Source organism: Cynara cardunculus (assembly GCF_001531365.2).
Source record: "Cynara cardunculus var. scolymus isolate 2C chromosome LG 11, CcrdV1, whole genome shotgun sequence".
Classification (NCBI taxonomy): Eukaryota; Viridiplantae; Streptophyta; class Magnoliopsida; order Asterales; family Asteraceae; genus Cynara; species Cynara cardunculus.
The window spans coordinates 3,600,949-3,619,123 of record NC_037538.1 but is presented as its reverse complement, the minus strand read 5'-3'; the positions used below and the strand labels follow the sequence as shown (position 1 = coordinate 3,619,123).

At 35.1% G+C, this 18,175-nt stretch overlaps 1 protein-coding gene across 2 annotated transcripts; it reads right to left on the bottom strand.

The window, feature by feature from the left end:
* Window positions 1-941: 941 nt before the first annotated feature.
* LOC112520769 (AP-2 complex subunit alpha-1-like) lies at window positions 942-17,309 on the bottom strand. 2 transcript variants are annotated; one of them, XM_025129319.1, is made up of 27 exons: window positions 16,867-17,309; window positions 14,045-14,176; window positions 13,799-13,924; window positions 12,839-12,901; window positions 12,673-12,770; window positions 12,385-12,592; window positions 11,206-11,277; window positions 11,022-11,114; window positions 10,585-10,686; window positions 10,327-10,424; window positions 9,308-9,389; window positions 9,089-9,177; window positions 6,805-6,910; window positions 6,646-6,711; window positions 5,801-5,907; window positions 5,617-5,721; window positions 5,413-5,533; window positions 4,888-5,067; window positions 4,527-4,799; window positions 4,354-4,434; window positions 4,064-4,228; window positions 3,870-3,956; window positions 3,656-3,781; window positions 3,246-3,326; window positions 3,078-3,149; window positions 2,192-2,271; window positions 942-1,505 (listed from the first exon to the last, which is right to left on the bottom strand). In XM_025129319.1, the coding sequence occupies exons 1-27, from the start codon at window positions 16,996-16,998 to the stop codon at window positions 1,373-1,375; spliced, it is 3,078 nt and encodes a 1,025-aa protein (XP_024985087.1). In that variant the 5' UTR covers window positions 16,999-17,309; the 3' UTR covers window positions 942-1,372. The 2 variants fall into 2 exon arrangements, with proteins under 2 accessions (XP_024985087.1, XP_024985088.1); XM_025129320.1 differs by having other exon boundaries at window positions 12,673-12,759; window positions 16,867-16,883.
* Between the last annotated feature and the right edge of the window lie 866 nt (window positions 17,310-18,175).

Genomic DNA, 18,175 nt, shown 5'->3' with positions numbered 1-18,175 from the left:
ACTGGAGGGGTGGTTACGTCACAAAATGAAACAAATATATTTCAATATTAATAGCACATTTACTAAAATAAAATAAAAATCGAAATTTCATTTGGAAAAAAAAAAACTATTTATTATGATAATCAGGATACCAAAAAAATTATTATATTTTAATGCATTTTACTAATTTGTATTTGATCCAAATCTTAAAAACTGATTTGATTACAATAAAGTCTTGTATACATAAAAAAATTTAAGTCAAATTAAAATTTAAGTGAAATGAAAAATAATTCATCGGATATTGTCCAAAGTTTTATTCTAATGTTTATTGACCATATTTTTTTTGTCGTTAAAATGATAAGATACTGTTATTTAAATTTCATCACTAACTATATCTCCGAATTTTGAACATTAATTTTGATAAGATTCTTCAGAAATATATGTTCGAACTTTTAAATGTGAAAGTTTTAGATGTTCACAAAATTCTCTATATATGAGTAAATACAAATATTTGGAAAAAAAATTGTGTGTCAAAACTTATGGTCGATATCTAAAATGTCGAAGAAAGTATACATTTTGTGAAAATATTATGTTCAAATCAAATATCTACGGTTACCCAAAATAAGAAGAGAAGTTATTTCATTATGATAGTTATTCTTCTAATAATTCGATAATGTGGTGGCATAGTCAAATTTTATTTTATATGATTTTTTGAGATCATATGACAGCATGACAGATGAAATAAATTCACTTTAACAGAATATATTTTTCACATGTATATCACAAAATTGTTTATACTTGTTTTTACAAATCCCCATATGTGTTATTTGGTAAAAAAAAAAAAGTGTTGAATTATGCAAATTTACTTGTACTTGAAGGAATTTTGTATATCTTAGGGGGGATGTGTGGCAGTTGCTTCTATCTCTATTAACACATCCACATAAAAGGTGCAAATCAAAACTACAAATCAATCGGCAACCAAATGCAATTATAAAGTTACAGTCAACTTCAACCCTTTGGCAATTTTTCACATCCTATTCATATTACACAACCAATTTGATCCAATTGCAACATGACCCTTAAATAAATATCAAAGGTAAATGTTGAAAACTAACCGAAGGAAAAGACCGAAAAAAAAACTTATATAAACAGATAAACCCTCACCACCAAAAATGAGAAAGAAAACATGACCTAATAACACAACCTGAAAAAAATCCCACTCATCAAACCCCTCTCAAATCCAACTCTATTGCTATGCCGCTCGTTTGTAAGCTTACCTTTTAATCCCGCCGCCAGCCCACGCTTGTTTGTATCATTGCCTGCTTCTAATATAAACCATTTTACAGTTTGTTGACAATGGGATTGTATTTGATGATATTCTGTTCAAAGTTTTTTACAGCAAACCAGCGAGCATAGCCCCCGGGTCTGATGCTGCAATGGCTGGAGTAGTTGGCTGAGCCACAGGTGCAGAAGGTTTTGCAGCTGTAGGAATGCTAACTAATTGTTCCTTGATGAATTCCTTCAACCTGTTTACACATGTACTTACATTATGTCTCCATGTGTACACACCTGTCCTTTGGTTAAAATGACCTTCTGGCAGGGTCTTTTTTCAAATCCACACCCTTCTGACAGGTTTTGAGAATACCATCGCTCATTATGTAGACAAAAAGGACAGGTATATTTAAGTAAACAGTGAGGTTCAGGGGAAACTCCCAAAAAAATGAAAATTTGAGTGACACCTTGGTAACCATTCATCTGAACGGTATGCACATGTGCATACAAGTAATTGGAGATGTTTTATGAACCTATGCACGTGTGCATGTTATGCACAGGTGCATATTGGACAAATTACTTGAATGCACATGTGCATACTGTACTATTGAATGGTTACCAGGGTGTTTCTCAGTTTTTTATTTTTGTGTGGTTTTCCCCTAAACCTAACCCTATAAGCATATAACTTTAAATGAGATTTTAATTAAATCCATGACCTTTTGATGAGCATGAGGCTGTTTTTATCTTTAACAGGCCAGGAGGTCGTGAATTTAATTAAAATCTCAATTAAGGTTATATACTTGAATGATCCCTTATAGATAAGAACGCCTATAAACTTGTCAGAAAGTTATGGATTTAAAAACACTTGTCGGGAGTTCATTTAGCTAAATAACCCTTATTTTTTCTCGTATTGAAATGAAATCCAAAACTGAAAACATACTCAAACGTGAGTGTGGCATCTCCTGATGCCACTGTCATGCGGAGCTGTGTTCTGTCAGCTGGATCGGTTTCAATTCTTACCTGCGAAAGAGAAGAGTCGCAGAGTTTAAAACCAATACTTGATTACAACAAAAAGCTTTACTTTGTCAAAAGGTAATAACAGATGGTGATGCCTAGAGCAACAACTATGATGTCGAGAGGAGAAAGAAAGGTGAGGCAATAGAACCAATGATCTCCGTGGAACCAAACACCACCAAGCTTTATGCTTGACAATTATATAATAACAAATACTCCTTTCTTTCAGTTGCCCATATTGACTATAATGTCAAAGAAACTACTTCCTAATTTAAGATTCATATGAATAAAACAAGTGGTAAGTACCAAAAAATCGTTGTTAAAACAGTAGAAGAACAAAAAAGAACAATAACTTTGTTAAATACATGTTTGACATTCGAAGTTAAAAGGACTGCAATCAATACAGAAAAGGGGGTGTAGATATTGTATCCTCAAAAATAAGTCATTCCAATATGAATTCCTTCTTCTCAATTGCAAATAAAGAAAAGCGTAAAACCATCTTTATAAAGAAAGAATGACCGCTCAGTGATAAAGGAGGTAGGAGTGCAGAGACAGCCAGGAGGTTTGCCTCTCCTTTTTTGCTTGTTGAATAGATTTGTTTCTTTATTGGATTGGTTTCAATCGGGACTTGAAATTTAGACATGATAAGGTGTACGTGTTCTCTTCTTTAAGTTTATGGGGGTGGGGTGATTTGAGTTCACAGAAGTAAAATTGAAGTGTGACTATCTGATATATGGCATAAGCATTGGTCTTTGCATCACTGATTATACCATCCATGAAAAAGAATTAGCTAAAATTATATAAATACTTACCAGGCATAACATGGCTCGTGTACTTTCAGAATAGAAGGTTGTGCTTGCAACTAAATTACTTGCATTTGGATCCTGAAAAGAAAGCAAAATTGAAGCAAGGAACACAGAGTGCGTCTATATTACCAATGCTAAAGGAATATTGTCTTCATAATACTATAAAGAACTTACCAGTCCAGGACAAACCATCAACCTCAAACTGTTGAACAAATTTGCCATCTCTCCCAATGACATCGGTCTCACACCTCTAACCTGTTCAATTTTATGATGAAAAAATCACATAATATCCTAAAAATGATGTAACGGCGATGGAAGAATACGTGCTATCAAACTATAACAAAATGGAATTTAAAGCACCATTGGAAATTAAAGTATTAGCATACAATGCCGTGCCTCCACTAACTTCCCCGCCCGTGCAACATGTGCATTTGCACCCCCATTATGGTTCTTGTTAGTTAACGGAATTCCAAACCCCTCTGTTTGTCTTATGTTGGTACTAAAAAAACCCATGCTTGTTAGAATGTAGCCTAACAGCTGACACAGCCAAAATATACTATTTAACACATGCAAAAGGCACGAACCACTTCTTGAAGTTTCAAAGGTGGTCCAGTTAGCAATCTCCACTGGGGGAAAAATTCCTCAGCAGATACTTGAATTGGCTGAAGAAATTTGTTCAAGACTGCAGGAAGGCGAAGTCTATTGTTAACCTGTGTCAAGGGAAATTTGAAAAAGTAAATACCATTTACACCAAAACCTTTTTAGATGAAGAATAGCACAAAAAACATAACTACATACCAAACTGGTACCGAACTTGTAGGAGAAGTCGAGAACAGCAACATCCCTACTTGGGCGGAGATTTACTACTTCAAGTGGGATTTGAACCTAAACAATTACAAAGAAAACTGACTTACGAAAACACCAAGATTAAATAATAAAAAAGAACAATGTGCGACTGGTCAACCAGGCATCAAGCACCAGTGCTGTCTGACCTGTGCTCGTGGAGGTACAATTTCTGGTACTGGCGAGAGGTCCAGCTTCAAATGGGATGGAGGTAATATCACTGCATGTACCGATTCAAGTGGAGCAGTATTCTTGTTTCCCAAGAAAAGGACAAGCCGACCCTGGTGACTTCGCCATTCTGCTTTGATGCCAATCTGGGAAAACATCCAAAAATTGCAATGCAAGATTTATTTACCTGAGATCCTTTTGGGTATAGCAACAGATACAACAAGAAGCTGCAATACTTGACTGTTGAATTCAACCCTCAAAAATGAATTACCTGAACATAGGGATCCTCATATAGCACCCCACTATCTTTAAGGCATAATGCATGAAATCTTTCTGCAATATCTCCTATTGGCTGAAAACAGCATAACACAAGGTTCAGAATCAGATAAACGATATTGAAGACCAATAAAGTTAGTCAGGGTGTAAGCAAGAAGAAGAAAGTACCTGGACTGTATGTTCATGATCTCCAACAGGTGCAAGAGCTAAAGCATCATCCACACCAAGTGTACCTTCATGTCCAGAAACACTATTCTGCTCTGAAGGAGCAGATCCACCAGGAGGGCCTTCAATAGCCAGTGGGCTTAAAAGATCCCCAAGGATATCAGCAGCAGGAGCAGCAGAACGAACATGAGCATGATCCTGAGCAGAGGGTTGTGGATCAACAACACTCAGAGTCCCATTGGCCTGGGTCACCGGTTGGTCAACAGAAGCATGATCCTGTAAATGCACAAAATTATAGACCAATATCTAACCAGAACTAAAATTATTCAAGGTCTGTGATTTTCCAGTGTGTAGAAAAACTCACCACATCGTTCATGCTAGGGACCATAACCATAGCAAGTTGGCTCACTTGTGGAGCGCCATTTGCAGGGCGCTGATCGGTAACCACCAGAGCATTAGATGCCTGCTGCTGTGTCCGCATCTTGATAGCACTTAGCTCTGCTGTATCAGCATCAGTGTCTTCGGCTTTTTTAATCAACGAGGACTTCAAAAAGAACATTAAAGTTAAAAACAATCACCATGAATGCGCCCAACAGAGTGTAGGTGCATCCAGCAAACTAAACTAATAGTATAGCCGATTTCAGAAGAGTTAAGAAGCCCCAATAGTCAGTAGACTGAGTTTCAAAAGGAAGTTCTTATTTGAATTAGTTTTGTGATTTATGCTGTATGTTTTGATGACTGCCTTGCTAGAATGAGAACACTTTCTCCCTCTACTTGACAGTAGTCGTGAAAGGAGACTCCTTTTGCTCTGACTGTTGTAAAGTACTTTGCCAGTGTAAGGAAAACGCTGAAGGATATATATCTGAACAAATCCAGACCATATATATACCTGGCGCTCTGGGAATTTAGGCATTTCAGCTAATATATCCATTAGAGCTGCACCTTTCCTACTCAATGCAAAGTACTCAACTGCTCTTTGCTGTATCTCAGCATYAATGCAACTTTCATATCTGAAGAGATGAGAATTTGTGTTTAAAGAGACTGTGAATTCATAAATATAGCATGAAATAATCTCAAGCAATTGTAAACAGACTTGTGGTATACTGCCCAAATTTGATTCTGCAATTCTGGGTCCGGTGGCTGTGAGTGCATCAAAATCTTTGCATACGTTGAAAGAAGAATAGCGATTGTTGGTGTTCTGAACAAATAAGCAGGTCTTAGATGATTACCCAATAACAATCACATGGATAAAAGCATAATCAAGAAGGTACACGTACGATACAGTAGGAAGCTTCTCATGTATGATGCTAAAAATCTCCTTTGGACTACAACCAGGTCTTCTGGCCAAAAGATGGCTGTACTCCCCAAGCAGATAAGCACTAACCTGTTCAACCAAGAAACCCCATTTCGACATGTCTCAAAATTGATCTTAGCTAATAGAATAGAAGTTGGACTATCTGTTTCAATCTAGTTTGCGAACAAAATTTAGATTTCTAAAGTGCTTGATGGGTAAGGAAAGAAATTCTTAGCCTTAACGCTTACCTTAATATGAACATGAGTTGTGATAGTGAATATAAATGCCCTAAAATAGAGCAAATTTTGAAATGTTTATATTCACTTATCACTGAAGTTGTTACTACAAACCCCAAAAGGACACATTTGATGCATAGATTCTCCTTATATATACAAAGGTCTAGTGATTTAACTATAAATGATAAACCTCGAATCCTTGACAGACAAGTTTGAGGAGAAATGGTATTATATTCGTAAATATAGAATGCAACATAGAAAATAAGATGAATCAAAAACTGGTATAGGAGAGCCGCCAGAGCTATAGGACATGTCTCAGTGAGTCTGTCATTTTGTCTAACATATAGAACTGACCAATCTGTAAAAGATGTTACCATTATTTGAAAATGACTTTGCTACCCAGAAAGTGTACCTCTAACCTACTCCCTATGAAACTACTACATACTGACAGATCGAGTTAGGCAGTGGCAACAGCCCATGGCATCTCTTTTCTTTACACAATGTCCAAACATGAAAATTTCTGTAGTTTAGATTCTCCACGCTAGAATCCAAGATAAAAGAGAATAAATTAATACAAATGAAGTTTACATACCTTCACCATTGTCTCATGTATGGCCGGCTTATCAAGATACTCTCTGGCTTTGAGTGCTGCATAAGGCTAATGAAATTATATGATTAGAGCGAGTCCTACAACTTAACAATGACTTGAATACATGTCCAAATATCAGATAGTAGCAAGATATCAAGGTACCTGAAGGTCCTCATTGTTTGTCACAAACTGCACAACACGAAACCAAATGTCATCACTGACAAAATCTCCTGCTTTGTCAATCAACTGGAGTATAACATCCACATACCTGAATGTAAATTATGGAAGTGAAAAACAGATACATATATGTAAGAGGATGAAGGTTTAGCCGAAGGCCAACAGAACATTTGTGTATAGAATATAAAGTTCCAAAGACAAAGTTTCTCAAATTCAAGAGAATCAAAAGCAGTCAAAAATTAGAACCAAATAATCCATGTGAATCACCTACGATGTTCACATGATATTTTCCCGTGAGACAACACAGGCACCTGCGCCAAAGGTGAGTTTTATTGTTTTTCATATATAATAAAAATTTGAACATCCTTTGTTATGATTAATTGCAATCGTGAAAAAGAAATAGGCTCTAGGCTTCTCTTTGCTTTACAGAATTTGTCTTTCTATCTATCAGCAGTGACATTACTACTAGTTTAATATGTTATTGTAACTTCCAACAGATGTTTCGGCATTCAACTATAGAATGCTTATGTAGACAGGTGTTAATATTTACAGTGGTCAAATTCCCATATGTGATTGACAACAAGCCTCTTATCCCAAAGAGGTGAACTCCCACACATTTGGAACATGGATCCTACTCTCCATGCTTTCTATCTAAGGACAACCATTTGGTATTTCCAGTAGTTCAGATCTCTACACACAACTCCCCATGTTAATCTTAGCCTACCCTTACCTCTCCTGATGCCTGCACCAACATACAAGTTCTAATTGGTGCCTCCAAAGGTCTCTACATTGGAGATGACCAAACCACCTTCAACAGTGTTGATTTAGTGTCCCCTTGATTGCTGCCACCACAACCTATTCACAAATATCTTCATTTCTAATTGTACACATCCTTGTGTGGGAATCACATAACTTTACATTTCTTTCAGAGAAGAAATAACACGATCCAGAAGAAAAACCGTAAGAATCAGAGATGTTCTTCACGATTTCTCTTGGTGGAAGATCCAACCGAGAAAGATGTTTTACCCAAATGAGAAATGTGATTGTATTGATTGAATGAAAAAGATTACATGAAACACCTATTTATACTAGACTAGAACAATAGAAATTATCAAACTACCCTAACACCAGTCTAATACTCTAATAATTTCTTATAACACTCGTTCTGTGTACATGTTGTGATGTTAAAATTTACATTTTTTTTGGAAAGAGATGTTAAAACTCACATTGCGTACATGTCTTTTGGTGGCACTACAGTAAGTACTAAGTATGTTGATCGTGAACAGAAAATACAAGAAACATGCTCATCACGTCGTTCATCTCCCTATTCAAAAATCAAAAGCACTAAAGCACCTCTTCTCCTTGGTTTTAGTACTAATCTAAGACCTTCAGATTCGAATGTGTTTCTCCACAATGCTAGTTTCAGCTCAACAAGTGGCATGTCTCATCAATCAGCATGATGTCATGGCAAAAAGATGCATTTCCCCACACATACATGCATACATATATATGTGTGTGTGTGTGTGTCATATTTTTTTATTAAGATTATACTTCAACATTATGTGAAGTGCAGTTCTGCAATATAATAACATATTTGGATGTTTTACAATTATGTAAAGCACTTTTCCAATTTTGTAATTTAAATAGCCAAGAAAAACCGAGTGCAGGTAGGCACTCGGATGTTAATTCAAAAAGCCAACACTTCATATCTTCATTTGGGGGAAAATCATAAAACAATGGCAGGTGACAATATCTCATGAGTTGGAAAGCCAAAAAGTGAAAAGGGCCTCATTTCAGTTCAAAATCCTAATACATATTGGAAGTACAACTTATATTCAGAATGTGGTTCTGTACAAGGTGGGTTGTAGTTTTACATATCAAGCTATTCTCAGAGATACATTCCTGGACAATAATAGCATCCCACTAGCAATTAAACTTTTCCTACAAATACTTAAATTAACAATAACCGACTAGAACATAAAGTTCTGAATCTTCCACCGTAAAGAATTCAATCGAATTCAGCGGTACTTGAGATTTTGTTATACAAGACCTAACCTCACCCAAGCAATCTGTGCTTCTGAAATCATCACCATCTTCTTTTGAACACCTTTTACAGAGCCATATGAAATTTTACTACATATTCATCCCCGAGTCAACTGGGCAATTTTACAGTTATGGCCTTAGATGTGATTGACAAGACCTGCCCGAGTCAACTGGACAATTTTACAGTTATGACCTTAGATGTGATTAATTAGATAGAACCGCATACCATGATAAATCAGGGGCAAATTTCTCGGCAAGAATAGCAGCCTTCAGTGCCAACTCTTCACGCATTGCAAAATCTGCTGTGCCAAGATACTAAAACCAGATGTGTGTCAGTGGCATTATGTATTTGCTTTCACAATCACTTCAATACCATATGATAACAACTCTTCACACTTCAATACCATACTAGAGTGGAGAAGGTTTAAGTCAAGCAATTGGGTACCTGCAATAATTCTTCAACAATGTCTTTGGCATTTGAGACATCACACATGCCATAAAGAAGATCCAGAGATCGTCTCCTGATACTGAATTTGAGAGAGTCAAACAGGAAGCAAACATAGAAATTTTAGATCTCTCATTAAAAAGGATATGACAGACCCAAGAGCAAAACGTAATCTCAAAGTGATAGCCATTATATCAATCCCGTTCCTACTGAGTCCCTCCCAGCAGATGAGCACCCAACATTAAGAGATGGACCCTGAGTATTCATCATAACAACACTTTTATCCCACTAATAACAAACTACAAAAATGTACCCTCTTTCTCTCAAAGTCTCCTCTTCGACGGTGCATAGATATCAAAAGGATATGAACAAATATGAGTGAAATAATTATGCCATCTTAGTCTACATCAATACAAGATCACAGTATTTACCAAAGAAATCTATTAGCAAAGTGATGTCTAAGCACATACGTGGATATGAATATAAACATAAGTAAAATCACATAATTTGGATATCTATGGTGTATTGGTGTCCATGATGACAACATGCGTTGGAAAAGATTACAAGTACTAATTAGAGAGAGGTGGATTAGTATGGGGAAATATCGAGAAATTGTGATCAACACATTAACAAAGGATCCCATTTTTGAAGAGATTGTCTCAGGGATTCCCCAAATGATTATGTAGGTAGAAGAATTTTTGCTATTCATATCAAAATGTATATCCAGGATAGTTTATTGTCTATTTGGAAAGACAGCACTATTGTAACAAGCAACATTTGGGAATTTGGGGGCATCATGTTCCTATACTAGAACTTGAGATGCAACTGAGCAATTCAATCTGAATGAAGTAGAACAGGATATGGCTGAAAATTGCATAAAGAAAAATAATGTAGATGCAATAAGTTTACACTTTGAACAAAACTGCAAAGGGAAGTATTTTTTTTTTGTTGTTGATGAAGATATCATTAACAAAATGTAAAACATTACAAAAAATGACGTGATTACAAGCAAGTCTCACCTGATATCAGGATCTTTCAGTGAGGTGATAATTTGTGCTTGATGTCTTTTGATTATCTCATGAACATCTGTAACCATCAACATTCGAGTCATATTCTCCTGCACGAGCCATTTTCACCAGCTATTGCCATTAGATTTGTAGCCCGAGAGAAAAAATAAGATATACTTTATACTAGAAGCCTTGACCTTTGAGTCAGTGCACCTACAAGGATAAAAAGGAAGAGGAAAGTCTGTATCACTCCACTGCTTAATAACTTACCAGACCCAAATACCGGATATTCGGCTCACGCACAGCTATAAATTTCCCAAGCAGCGCCACACATTGAGACATCATCTCCTTCTCAGAATCAAGATGCATGACCTTCAATGGATGGTTGAAGCAACATTAAGCTTAGGCCAGTGAATGCCAATACCAAATATAAGACTTTTAGCATAAGCTTCTTTTTTTGGCTGCTTGCAGGCAGATTTGATCCATAAAAGGGTAAATCATCCCAAGATTATAGATAAATTTGACCCTCGGAGAAAAAATGCTATGAATATCATTTGGATCTTGAAAAATTACAGGGGTTGATCTAAACTAGTAAGTAGTAACGAAGTTGGAGAGGTGAAGTTTTCGAGAATTCAGCAAGACTTTGGGCATATCAAGCAGTTGAACTTCATTCAAGTTTTAATGGTTGAGATGTGGAAGGAACTTACAAGTGCAAGAGCTTCGAATAATACAGCATGAGAAGCATTGTTCTTATTAACATTTTTCACCACATCTGTTCCCATGAGTATTCGTTGTAGAACCTAACCACCACAGACAAGCTTTATCAGTGTCATCTTACTCATCTAATCTAGCACTTAACCTGGAGAGAGAAGATTTTTTACTAAAATATACCTCAAACAATGCTCTTCTTGTGCTTGGATCTTCAACAGTTGGGAAATACTGAAGGGCCCTCATTGTTTTGACCTGCACAAACCAAATGAGCATTAAAATAGATATGTTGCATAAATCACCCCCTAAAGACTTATCTCATTCTGGATGACACAGAGCATCAACTAAGAATAATTTTGAGCAGGTCCAATCTAGAATCGTTATGCAAATGTCTATGGTTAATCCAACTTCTATCACTGAAAAGAAACTCCCGTATATATTATACAACTATGTGTTGTGGGCCTAAACAGATAAGCATAATAGAAGCTAACAAAACCATAATCCTAATTCTATCTCCAGCACTCCAGATGTCGATCATTCCCAACTTGACAATCAACACATAAAATTCTCATAACGAGTTAATCACTTTCCCATATTTCAATCACACAGAATCAGAGTGCAGAATAAGTGAATAACCAGGGAGTCCATTAGAAACTGAGGAACAAATTGGGAAAACAATCGAGATCCAGAGAATAAAGGAACAAAAAGAAAAAACAAATAGAAGCCAAATCTATCAATCCAATCAAATCACATCAGCCAAGATACACCCAAACGATCCAAAGACCAGAAGCAAGTCGAGAACAAAAAACCAACAAAACAAATCTGTCAAACCAACCAAATACTGTCAGCAACAAAAGGAAAACCAACCCTTTTTTAACTCGACCTTAACTCTTTCTGTAAGTAGTTCCTTTGGAGGTACACTAAATGTTCATCTTCATTGGACTTCGTTTCTGATACATTTTATTGTTCTTTTTCATCCAGATCGGGCAATTGCTTGCATTATGCTTTTCTTCCGGCAAGTAATCAAGGCTGACCAGCGAATTTGTGATGAGAGTTGTTTTGGTTACGAAGAATAAATATTGTAGGGGTTATATTTCAGTTTAGACATGTTATTACCAAGTTTCTTCAAGTGAGGTTTCCATTTGACCTTTCAGATTTTGGGATGTAGTCTTCTAATGGTCATTAAATGATCAATCCCCAGTGTTGTACGGCTTAGTGCCATAGGAACAGGTGACCCTTGAAATTGTCCTAAGCAAGACTGCTGAATATGGTTGTAAACTCAGGCCAGACGTAGAGACCAGATCATGACAATCATTGATCTCTTATTGATGAAAAGAAGTTGAAGGAAATGCAGGCACAAACCTGAAGCCATGGAGAAGGAATGCCATAATATGTATATTCTTGAGGTACATCCTGATTTCTAGCAAGCCTTTCCAAAACTTTAACACACTTTGGAAGACAACTCCAATATGCTTCATGGTTGTTGGACACCAAAGCAACAAAAAGACTCATTGATGATGTCAAAACACCAATATCACGTTCATCTAATAGTTGCGCCATCCGATCTGACCTGCAAGTTTGAGCCAATGAATACAATCAGAGGAAAAGCTAAAAGAAATTAGGAAACAGTAATCCTAGAAACAAGCATACCAGCCATCTACATTCACAACATCAGAATTTTTCCTGAACAGCCGTAGTAGACATAGGGCAGCTTTCTTTCTCACTAGTGGTCTGCAACTACTTGAAATCTAAGGTAAACAGAGTAAGTACCATATTTTAATTTTAAGACAACTGATTCCACATTTTTTCAACTTACAAGCAACTTTTGGACGTCAGGTGCTAGTGATTCAGCAAATTCTCTACCACCAATATTCCCAACCTGTAAGAAACGAAATTTCTTTAACTTTCAAATGAAAATAACTTCTTTCTCTAGCATGTGTATCATACATTTATGATACAAAGTGAACATTTTGCCCATGCTAGAGTGATAAAAGAAAACTTTTGAGGGAGAGATTGCAAGTGCATCCTAATTTATGTATCTAGATAAAAACAATTGGCACAATGTAACAGTTTTACAATCAGAACTCAACAGGAAGAACAATGGGACGCACAAAAATTAATATTAAAACATTTCTTAATTGTAAAAGTCATCATGTTGGCAGTACATCAAGGTCAAATTCTACCATTATATACAAACAAAAGTCTAGGTCATTAAATCATTACGCTGGAAGACAACTTCAAGAACTACATTATGACTTCTGCTTTTTGTACTTCATACCACTGCTAGAGAACACCAAAAAGTGCTTCCAGCTTTTATCTTCGGATATTGCATAATAAATATTCTAGGTGAGTTTGGTAATATTCAACCGACATTAATAAATCTGCTTATTGGAATTAAATTAAAAGCCTCACGGATGTGCGAATCTATAAAACCACTTTTGCCATATATTAACCGACCTTAATAGCCAATTCATAAACAGGAATCTGTTTAGCTACAAATAACATACATGATTCTTATATAGTTCTTACTAAATGTATTTAATGTTTAGAGTATTACCTAAGCATTAAAGGATCCTGCAAACAATTCCTAAATATTTACTAGTAACATTTAGGTCTCGGTAGGTCAAAGTCGAGACTGTGTGAACATCGCTGACATTCTTATGTATGATGGCTGTAGAGAATCAAGCAAGTGTAAAGCAAAAAGAAATAAAAGCCACATGCTTACATAAATAAATATGTAGATTTTACAAAATCATGGTTTATACTATATCCATACCAGTGTCAATGCCAGGCACTGAAAAGTTTCATTGCGACCAATAATATCATTACGGACTGCATTAATTGCTAGTCTTAAAAAATCATGATTCTCGTTGAGCAAGCATGATGTCACTATATACCCAACCTGCAGGAGTCGCATCATTGGGAGAAGTTAAAAATAAGTAGTAAAAGGGAAACCTAAAAGACTTCGGAGCAGATCAATTGAACTGCAATATTTACACGTAACAACGAATATGTATCATACCTGCTTTTCTGGATATTTCGGTGCAGATATTAGGGATACAGCTTCCATGTGACCAAAGTCAACATCATATCCTAGCATATATATGTATAGCATCTTCCAAACATATTTCTTCTTTTCATATGGTGTCAAACCCTGTGAGTGAGTAGAACAAGTACAAAAGATCACTGGCTGAAGACAAGTAGGAGAGTTTTGACATTTATACTGGAATACCACCCCATCAAGTAATTTCATTTGCAGAGTTGCTTATAGACAATGATGATTATTTTCATACTTCCACGTTACCAACAGGAAGTCACAGTATCTCCAATTTTGAAGAATAATGATCTAGAGAGTGGGAATTTGTAAGGATTTAACCATCATGTTTAAAGCATGCTTGTATAACCTATAACCGCGTTCTTGGTTAAGAAGAATTTATTGCTAACTGCCAAGTTATATAGGTTCTTCCGGTGCACATAGATGCCAATCATCTACTTCGTTGCTGGACCTTAAAAATGATATGCCATACATCATTCATGCAGGTCATAAGTGGGGTACAACTCCTCTATGTAGTCTAAAAGGGTGAAGCTATTTTTTAATTAAATTTTATGGTAGAAGCAAAATAGAACAACAAAAATAAGCATAAAATTCAAAAAGAAATTCAATGCATGTCTTAAATGCAGATATGGTTTTTAAGATTTTGTAGTATTCACCATAATCGTAGTTTAATGGATGATGTCTTCAAGTTCAAACTCCTATATGGCTCTATATCCTCTTCACAATTATCCTTCAGTAGATCTCATACAAACAAAACCTTGCCGGTTGCTACTCCTTACAACCTCAAACTAAGCTACTATGACTAGTGACAACCCCTCATTTCATCATCTTCTTTGGCTTTTGTGAATTATATCAGCACTCTTGATATACAATTTCTTGCTACCCCATAAAATCATGCAAAGTAACACAATATAATTTGCAATCCCCCAGAGTCAAGCCAAGTCTTGACTACAAATATTCCTTTGTTTAGCCAAAATAAATCATGCTGCTAGGTTTCTGATAAGAGAAAGCATGTGGTCAAAAGAAATAACACAAATGGGGAATTTGGAACATGAAAAGCCACAGGTGCAACAAGTTATACAAATGCTTCTACATACACCAAGGAAAAGAACATGAAGGAAAAAATATCATTGCATGACACAAGGAAATTTGTAAGGTGAATGTTTAGTGATGGCTACTACTTTGGCATGTTAACTACGTAGTTATGACATAGCCTTTTCTTTTTCATTATTTTCTTTTTTAACTCTTCCAAGATAAACATCGAAGAGAATTTGCAGAAATTCATAGGAGTCAGTTTACTTCATTCATGAGCAGTTCTCCTAAGCCTCCTCCTCTCAGGCGGATTAGTTTATCTTATGTTACGAAGTAGTCCTATTTCTATTTTTGCAGCTTACCACATGTCGCCATTTTTCCTTAGTTAGAACCTAGCTTAGATGGGTTTGGCTATTTACATTGCATTATCCACATTTTTGTGTCCAAGTCAAGTCCTTAGATTGTAACTTAATCTATAATATTCCTCTACCCAACAACTCATCTTATTTGTGGCTACCGTTATCCTTCCTTCTGGCTTCCACTTGGTGAGCATCACCATTCTTCAGTTATTCATCCCCAAGAGGATAACATATTGACTAAACTATATCAAATAAGCCCATTTCCACTCAATTCTTGCAACAGATACCTTTTAGATATCCTGTTTCTAATCCATGATATGCTCATGAGGCAACATATCCATCTTATATTTTGAAGTTTAACAACCATCAACCATATGCACGTGTTGCTTTTCGGTGCCTGAACATCTAAATACATAAAGCATGCACTTGCTACACAAACATCCGGTTCAAATTACCCCTAAAAATTGTTGAAATTTAAGATCACACACTACCCTAATGCATGTTGCAGGTTCATCCACTCGTGTTATTTAGCCCATCCACCCCTTAAAAGTTGCTAAAAATTGACCCTGTGGACATATTAACATAAATGTTTAAGAAGAAGTCAAATGTCTAAAGTAGTATTCCAACGATACAAAATAGAGAGAATATTTACTTTTTGAATTTTAGCTTTCAAACTAAAGTAAATCTTATGAACCAACAAAATCATAGAGATTTTGCAATGACTTTGGAACAAAAGCTTACAAGTTTCAGAAATAGAAGTGTTTCAATTATTACCAGATAAACGAAAGTGGTTATTTTTGCATTTTCCTTGCGATGGAAATATAATAAACATTAGTAGCAATGCGTCATTTTTTCAGTATTGGTCCCAATTCCAAAGGCATGAAACATATACATCTTAGGCAACCCTTGGGAACTGAAAAGATATCCACAATATTTCCCCCACCCATTCCCATTACACCAAGCATCCAAATTTTCTGTTAGTCCAATGAGACCTGGAAAGTTATTTTGCCATAACTACATTGCAGCACCAATTCATGTCCTAGTCTCGTCTACAAGTTTGTCTGCTCTAGTGTTTTGATATTTCCTTATCGAATTTAAGCATTATGCATATTTGAGTTACTTCAAAGTCATCTTGCTAAGCAATTCAGCTCAGCAACAGAAACTGGGGTAGCGGTCCTCTTAACTCCAATTACACGCACAGCTAACAAAATCAACTAAACCTAGCTCGAAAATTCACTTAGCCTAAAATTGAACCTAATTACGCATTCAGAAACCCATATAAAGCTAATATGCAACAGTGTGTACATTAAAAATTGCACTTTTCACAAATACAAAATTACATCAACCTAGAGAAAGCTTAGAGTATATTAGTATCGAATAAAAAAAAACCTAACTAACCTTTTCATTTTTGAAGCGAGTACGGATATTGCCCAGCTCTTTATCAACACGAAGGCGTTCCTGTTCTTTGTTCCGGCAATTACGAACATCGGAGATGAAGACAGATAAACCCCTCATACCTGACAACGCCATGTCCTCTCTACTCCGATCAGTTCCAGCAGAGAGGCGTTTCTGACTCTAGATCCTGCCCGTTCGGTTCTCGATCCTAATCCAAAAACACCAACTCCGAAACGGCACAGCGATCGGTTAACGGCCAATTTCACTTACAGCTGATAATCAGTATGCAATCGAAGTAAAAATGGGAAGATTTACGGAGGGAAAGATGCGATCTAGAGAGAGAGACCGGAGGGAGAAGGTGGACTGAGGAGAGTTTTGGAAGAGCCGTCGGCGGGTGTGAAGACGACTTTTTCTATTTTTCTTTTTTCTTTTACAAATTTAATTCCAAATTTAAAAATTTAATGTGTTTTTGAGTATCATTATTACATATGCTCCTCCAGCTGGGTGAGTCGTCATTATTCATTTTTTAATGATTATATTTTTTTCTAAAATATCATAAATATTTATTTAAGTAAATACAAATAAACTAATTGATAAAGTAGTTGTTAACTAATTAATATATTAAAAATCCAATCGATTGAATAATATATTATATTTAACTATCATTATTATATATATATATATTAAAGGGTATTTATACAATGTAACAAGATATATCTTGATTTTAATTTTTTTTTATTCTTTGTCTATATAGATGTTATGATATGGTTTTATATAGTTTTGAAAAAAAGATAATGTTTTTATTTTTAAATAAAATATAAATTTATAAAAATAAACGATATTAATATTAAATTAACTATTTAAAAGTTCTTATTTTTGTGTAATTTCTTTAATTCAATTTTTATTATAATTTAATTAAAGTTTAATAACGAACTAATTTATTTTTACTTTAATAAAATATTTTTTAAGATAATAATTAAGTATTCTCTTATAACTTAATGATAATATTAATTATATTTTAGATTTGTTTATATTTAGAAATGATGTTCATCATGTATTTAATTATGTCTTTATGTACTTAGTTACACGAATTCAAACATAGAGCTTTAATAAAATGTACTGATTACATTCTACTTGTAATCTTGAATTTTAAGTAATATACATCAATAAACAGTACCTTAGACATAAAAAAAATATTTTTAAATTTTTTTGTCAAATATTTTGTAATATAGTATATATATATATATATATATATTAATTAAGTTATATTATATAATTATATATATTCTATGTTGTATATTTTACGTATATA